General features: G+C 33.3%; 1 protein-coding gene across 2 annotated transcripts in view; it reads right to left on the bottom strand.

Moving 5' to 3' along the window:
- TRPM7 (transient receptor potential cation channel, subfamily M, member 7) overlaps positions 1-7,584 on the bottom strand; it is a 128,610-nt gene that overhangs the window by 27,689 nt on the left and 93,337 nt on the right. For both annotated transcript variants that reach the window (XR_001361634.1, XM_005863943.2), the window contains exons 24-27: positions 6,601-6,785; positions 5,516-5,648; positions 4,237-4,949; positions 1,497-1,558 (exon numbers count right to left, since the gene is read on the bottom strand). Coding sequence is in view for 1 of the 2 variants with exons in the window: in XM_005863943.2 (XP_005864005.1) it covers positions 1,497-1,558; positions 4,237-4,949; positions 5,516-5,648; positions 6,601-6,785 (1,093 nt within the window). In the remaining variant the exon portion in view is untranslated. The remainder of the gene's footprint in view (positions 1-1,496; positions 1,559-4,236; positions 4,950-5,515; positions 5,649-6,600; positions 6,786-7,584) is intronic.

The following is a 7,584-nucleotide window of genomic DNA, read 5'->3' as shown; positions in this document are numbered from 1 at the left end:
AATAGAATCAGGGGCATAGAAAGGGAGTGGACTGACAATTCTTGGGGGAAAGGGGTGTGGGGGGTGCGGCAAGAGACTGGACAATAATCGTGCACCTATGGATGAGGACAGTGGGGTGGGTTGGTAAGGTCAGAGTGTGGGGTGGGAACCGGGTGGAGGGGAGCTATGGGGGGAAAAAAGAGGAACAACTGTAATAATCTGAACAATAAAGATTTAATTAAAAAAAATAAAATAATCTAAGTTATTTATTTTAGTACAATACTTCAATCAGAATATGTTATTAAATATACAAATGTTATTATTTGTATCATTAAAATGCATTTGAATCTTTCTTTTATATGCAGGACAATAAGTGATATGTTCTGACAGTAATTACACAATTAACTATGGACATCTGAGGAATAATCACTCTTAGAAACTGGCTATAGATTTGTTTTTCATTATATTTGTCACTTGATTATTTTCACAACTTCCGTTCTTTAAAGAAAGGAGAAGCTTAATACTTCTCTAGTCGTTTTTTTTAACCAGTTAACTGCCATGATATTTTGAATTTAATTAGAACAGATCTGCCGCTTGCATCTATAGATGCTTATGGTGTACAAATGGTTAAAAATACATCTTTTTTTTTTTTTTAATTGACCTTAGAGAGAGAGGAAGGGAGAGGGATAGAGAGATACAAATAGAGAAATATAATTAATTGGTTGCCTCCTGTACACCACCTACTGGGGATTGAGCCCCCAACCTGGGCATGTGCCCTGACCAGGTATTGAATCTCGATGTGATTCATGGCTCGATGCTCAACCTCTGAGCTACACCAGCTGGACCTCTAGTCTTCTTAATTTCCTTCCTATAACTACGTTATAACCTCTAAGACTCTAAATCAGGGGTCCTCAAACTACGGCCCGCGGGCCACATACAAATACAAATATTGTATTTGTTCCCGTTTTGTTTTTTTACTTCAAAATAAGGTATGTGCAGTGTGCATAGGAATTTGTTCATAGTTTTTTTTTAAACTATAGTCTGGCCCTCCAACGGTCTGAGGGACAGTGAACTGGCCCCCTGTTTAAAAAGTTTGAGGACCCCTGCTCTAAATAGTTATGGTTAATTTATGAAAGCAACAAAAACTAATTTTCTGCCAGGAAACACAACTTTTTTGCCAGCTGTTCTCTATATTTTAAAACTTATTTAAGAAACATTTATTGTATATTGTAGTTATGGGCATATCTAACTCCTTATCGCTAGACTACAGGTTCCTTGAGAGCCAGGTTTATGTTCTCATAATCTTCTGAGCATGGGAAAGAGTTGAAGTTTTGTACATTTTTGCATATTTGTTAATTGTTTCTTTTTTCAAATTATGTTTAGCTTCAAATATTTGGAATCATCATGTTGATGATGGTCTCTGCTAAATCTTTATTTTTACTAAAAAAATGTTTAATTCTATTTTGAACAAAACCCCAAAATAAAATTGAACTATGTTGTTATAAGGATTTACTTACGAATATTTCTTCCTTATTTGAGGTTTCTTTAACCCTCTGTAAATCCATGCTATCTCTGTGTCCTTAAAGAGAGAAAAAAGATTACAACAAAAATTCGTTTTTTTCTTATCTATCCAAATGATGTTATTGACTTAAGTCTATATTAACGAGTGATTTGTGTTGTTTTTAAGTAGTTTTGATGGCTTTAGCAGTTTGCTGTAGCTCTTTTGATAAATACTAAAAATATCTGTCAAGAAGCTAGAGAAGATGAGTAGCTTAGTTTATAATAACAGCAAAAGCCAAAGGTCTCCTACAAAAAAAGTTAACATGTGACAGGAAGTGAACTGCTTGAGATATAAAAGGAAAAGGGGAATAAACACTTTTATTATTTTTGATCATTTTTACTATTAATAAAATGTAAAAGCATTATATATAATATATATTACATATACATATTATAGATAAATACATCATATACATATATAATATATATTATATATACATATTATATAAATACATATCATATACATAGGTATATAAATCTCCATACTAGCAGCAATATAGTAGTAACAAAAAAGACTAAAATGTGTTTTTAAAATATGAATTGGGATAAATTTCATGTCAGATTTTATGTATGTTTCTGTACATCCACTGAGAACTCCATGTAGCTAGCAGTAGAGACCAGTATGCTCAATACCTAGATAACTTAAAGAGTTGGCCTTAATTTGCATATTTTACATGGATGTCACATATTCTCTGAACTATTTCTATACATGTTCCATGACTTGGTAAATTTCTAGTCCTGGAAGGCTCAAGCAAGTGTTAAAAACAAGGTGACAAAGCCACTTAATGGAAAAATTCAAACCTAAAGAGATAGACTCACTCATACCTTAAAACAGTGGTTCTCAACCTTTTTAATGCCGCGACCCTTTAATACAGTTCTTCATGTTGTGGTGACCCCCAACCATAAAATTATTGTTGTTGCTACTTCATAACTGTAATTTTGCTACTGTTATGAATCATAATGTAAATATCTGATATGCAGGATGTATTTTCATTGTTACAAATTGAACATAATTAAAGCATAGTGATTAATCACAAAAACAATATGTAATTATATATGTGTTTTCCAATGGTCTTAGGTGACCCCTGTGAAAAGGTCATTCGACCCCCAAAGGGGTCGCGACCCACAGGTTGAGAACTGCTGCCTTAAAACATTCTGGGTATGGCCACAAACACCCAAGTTGTTTTCTAAGAACTACTTTGTTAAATACTTTGTGGTGAACGTACAAATTACAATCTTTAATAATCTAACAGGAAAATTTTTAGAACAGTATATTCTCACAAACATTATGGACCTAACCAGCTCTATAATGCATGCCCTCCTCACCTTTCCCCTCCATATGGTAGACTGTCAACATTTAAATATGCTTAAGTCTCCATCATCATTAAAACCATAAACATATAAACCATAACAGTAGTTATTTCTTTCTCTTACTTTCATTGCCAACCTTTTTGGAGCTGCCCCACCCGTCACTCTCTTTACATTCCCTCCTCCTATTCATACTTTGTTTCACTATACTCATCTGGTTTCTTCCTCCACTAATTCCTCCATTGAAACAGTTTTCACCAAGATCATTAATAAGTTGATCAATGCCTCTCTCCCTCCCTGCTAAAACCAATTAAAAACAACATCAAAATATTCTTCAGTGAGGATTAAAAAACAAAAAGGGCCTGGCTAGTGTGGCTCTGTGGTTGAACATTGACCTATGAACCAGAAGGTCATGATTCGATTTCTGGTCAGGGCACATGCCCAGGTCCAGGGCTCAATCCCCAGTAGGGGGTGTGCAGGAGGCAGCTGATCGATGATCCTCTCTAATCATTGATGTTTCTATCTCTCCTTTTTCCTTCCTCTCTGAAATTAATATATTAAAAAAAAAAAAAAAGAATACATCATTCCTGATGGGGGGAGGTAGAAGAGAATAAAGGACAGATAAATGGTGACGGAAGGAGACTCTACTTGGAGTGGTGAACATACTGGTACAATATACAGATGATGTATTATAAAACTGTACACCTTATACCTATACAACTTCATTTACAAATGTCACTCCAATGAATTCCATTAAAAAAAAGAATGATCACCTTACAATATTTCTGCAAACTTGCTAATATTAGTCTAAATTTATTTCAAAATTAAAAATTTAAATAAACGGACGAATTATTCTTTTTTGAAACGCTCTCTTCTCTGGGTACATATAAACGGGTTGACTATAAGTAGAGTTCTGGCTTTCATTACTGTCCTGATGTAATTATTAGCAGTGCACCCTTTCACTCTTAGAAATGTACAGGTTTAGATAAAAAAATTATATGGTTACCCTACTTATAAGTCAATTCTCTTTTCCAGTTATTTCCAGTCTTCCCTGTACGTCCCTATTATTCCCCAAGTACCTAACACTTAGGTTCTTTCAATACAGGTTGATCAAATTCAAGAGAAGATCCTCAAATTCAAAAGACAGGGTTCAAAAAAGTTTTCCAAACAATTGTTACCATAGGAAACTGCACCATAGGTATAAATATTTCTCCCATTTCTGTTTCCTTGCAAAAATTTTGGAACCACACTCTATTATTAGATCTATATATACTCCATTTGTCACATGAGTAGTTTTAATTAGCTATTTCTAATTTTTATTTCTAAGGTAATGATTATAATTACAAAGTACATAATATTGATATACAAACATCACTTTGCCAAACTTACCCACAAATGCTCCAAATTCTATAATATCTCCTTCTGCAGCTTTAGAGCAAACAGTTCCTTGATCTTTGGTTATAGTTTCCAAGTGGCTTTTGCAACTTGGCTGGGACGGTGTACTAACAAAAAGTTTGGTTGGTGGTGATGATAGATGTGGTATACTGTTAGGTGACCTGCCTAACTTATTTTTACTAAATAGTTTTAAGGTTTCTACCCCATGTAGTCTCTGTCGCAGTTCTGGAGGAGAAACAGCACTTTGGAATAAGGCACCACAAGAGGAACCAGCCTCTGGAAAGTTGAATTCTTTTCTCTGGGGTATTAGAGGTAAATCCTGACCCAATAAGTTACATTGGGGATCTTTTTCATCTTTCATAAAAATATTACAAAGAAAAGGATTATTACTTTCAAGACTACTTTGAGGCAGAGAGGAGCTAAGGGTATTTACAACACCCTGCTTTTTCCATACAGAAGGTCTTACAGGACCATCATCAATAAGGTTTTGAGCCAAATGTTTGGAAATGCTCAATTCTCGTGTAATTTCATTGTGAACTTTACTAGCTTCCGAAGCTTTCTGAGCAGTGAGTGTTTTTAATGTATCCACAGTCAGGGCTGAAAGATCTTGCAAATGCCCAATTTGAGAATCTAATGACTGTAATGATCTTTTTATATAGTTGACTCGATCTCCAACTTCTTTCATCTGAATGCACATTTGCTCCACTCTATAAGGGAAAAACAGGCATTTTACAAATGTTGAAAATTAATGTTTTAGAAATTTTTTTGTAACTTCAATAAATTATAATGGTAAAAAAATTTTCACATGCACTCAAACAAGGTAAGTTATAAATAAGGTATGATTATTTATAGAAAGTATACTTTATATTTAAGAAAGCTCCCGTGCCAATCCCATCATAATTAAATACAAAACTTCCATTACCATTATTATATCTACACAAATACCATATGCTTTCATAATATAGCATAGCTGATAGAAACAAATCACTTAAAATAATAATAGTTTTAATTTTCTCCCACTAGTAAAAACAAAAACCATTAATTCTTCTCTGCCCTCATTAACCAGGATCAAAAATAACACAGGACTGACTTACTGACATACATGAAATATTAGAAGTAAAGAACTGAACTATCTCCCAAAATACAATGTAAAACTATTACTAAACTTACTTGTTTGATAAACATAAATTGAATAATGACCATATGTATAAGAGACATAACTATAAGGATCTATTCTGATATATAATCAATTATAATTAAAGAGCTTCTAAACCTTTCAAAAGTGACACGAATTCTCTCTTCACTCCCAGAATTGAATTTGTCATCTTTTTCATTAAAATACATCTCAACACACTGCTCTTCAAAATCATGAAGTTTCTTTTGATCTTCTTCTGTTAAAAAAAGTTCTATGGAGGGAAAAAAAAAATAAATCAATGAAGGCTATCAAGATATCAAACTTTAACTCATGAGTCATGAATTACTCAGGGTTCAAAAGCCTATAAGCATCATTTGCATTTTTTTTTTTTCATTTTATAGCTGTATGTCTAAAGCACTAACAAGTATTTGTTTCTTTCTTTCTTCACAGTGTGATCTCAGAACAGTTTCAAGTATCTCTGATCTAATGATCTTTCCCCATAAAACATTCTTCCCCAACAATTTCTCAGACCTCTCCCGCACATATCCAGGTAGAGGAATTTAAGAACTGAACTGGTAGAACAGAAAGAGATTGTAAATTTTTAAACAGTTTGATATGGTAATTAGTCCCGTGCAAGTATACAAAATTTAGTAAAAGTATTGTTTCCAAAGCAGCAAAAATGGTTTATAGAACAGAAAGTGTTAATGTACACATTACCATTTAAAACAAACTGAGATGCCATATCCAAAAAGAAGTTTAATATTAAATTCATTTTACAGATGTCATATTTTTCTTAAAATTCTGTTTTGGAAAATTCAACAAAAGTTTTTACAGTAACATTAATCAATTAAGTCTTTTGAATAAAATTAACACTTAGTCTTTAGGCCCTGGATGGGCGGCTCAGTTGGTTAGAGCACCGTCCTGCATACCAAAAGATTGTGGGTTTGATTCCTAGTCAGGGCACATAACCTACGCTGCAGGTTTGATCCCCCGTCAAGGTGCATACAGGAGGCAACCGATGGATGTTTCTCTTTCAGATGGATGTTTCTTTCTCTCTATCTCCCTATCTCTCTCTCTAAAAATCAAGTAAATATATCCTCTAGTGAGGATTAAAGAAAAAAAACTAATACTTAGCTTATAGGGTATACTGATGAGTGATAAAATGTAAACACTGGAATAAAAAACAAACAAACATAAACATTGTTTTAATATATTTTACTTACTTGGTCCATCTGAAGTCTTATCTTTTTTTCTTCTTTTACATATGCAGCAAAACAGAGAAGCTATATGGCTAAGAATGATAAGTGGTGGAGGCAGAACTGGTTTCTCATGGTAAGTCATAATGAAATGATAACGTTGGTACTTCCATACAATATTGGAAATTGCCTTCACTTGTAAATATACATTGCTTGGATAAAAAAGAATGAAAATAGAACAAACAGCTAATCACATTTTAAATGCTAAAAACTTAATTGTAATTCTGTTCTAAACAAGGATTCGAAAGAGTACCTTACCATAAGTAAGACAAAAAGTCAAATGAGGAACCGGAAAAAATACATGCAAGTAGTATAAGGCACAAGGTTTGATATTGTTGAGGATCTTAATTACAAACTCCTCCAAAAATGGGCAAAAAATTATTAAGATGTTAAAATTATATATAACTGACAAAAACATAAGTAAATATTCTATCTTAGTAGCAACAAAATAAGTGCAAATAAAAATAAGATCCTTTTATGTACTATCAAATTAATAACCATTAAAAAAGATAATACCTAATGTTGGCAGATTTGAGGACATGGGCCTATTTTGACTTAAGTAAAAAAAAAAGCCCTAAAAATACATATATTGAACAGTTCTACTTTTAGAAAAACATTCTAAGAAAATAATTAAGGACTAATAAGAAATTTAACCACAAAGTCATTTTGGGAAAAATTATAAACAATTGAATTGAGCAATATAACATACTAGCTTGAACAATTATGGTCTATATCATGCAATACCAGATAGCTATTAAAAATAAACAAGAGGGCCCTGGCTGGTGCGGCTCAGTTGGTTAGTGTTGCCCCATGCACTTAAGAGTCGCCAGTTTGATTTCCGGTCAGAGCACATACCCAGATTGTGAGTTTGATCCCTCACTGGGGTGCATATGGGAGGCAATCAATTGATGTTTCTCACATTGATGTTTCTGTCTCTCCCTTCCTCTTTTG

This window comes from Myotis brandtii, unplaced genomic scaffold, assembly GCF_000412655.1.
Source record: "Myotis brandtii unplaced genomic scaffold, ASM41265v1 scaffold182, whole genome shotgun sequence".
Classification (NCBI taxonomy): domain Eukaryota; kingdom Metazoa; phylum Chordata; class Mammalia; order Chiroptera; family Vespertilionidae; genus Myotis; species Myotis brandtii.
This window is presented reverse-complemented; position numbering and strand designations above follow the sequence as displayed.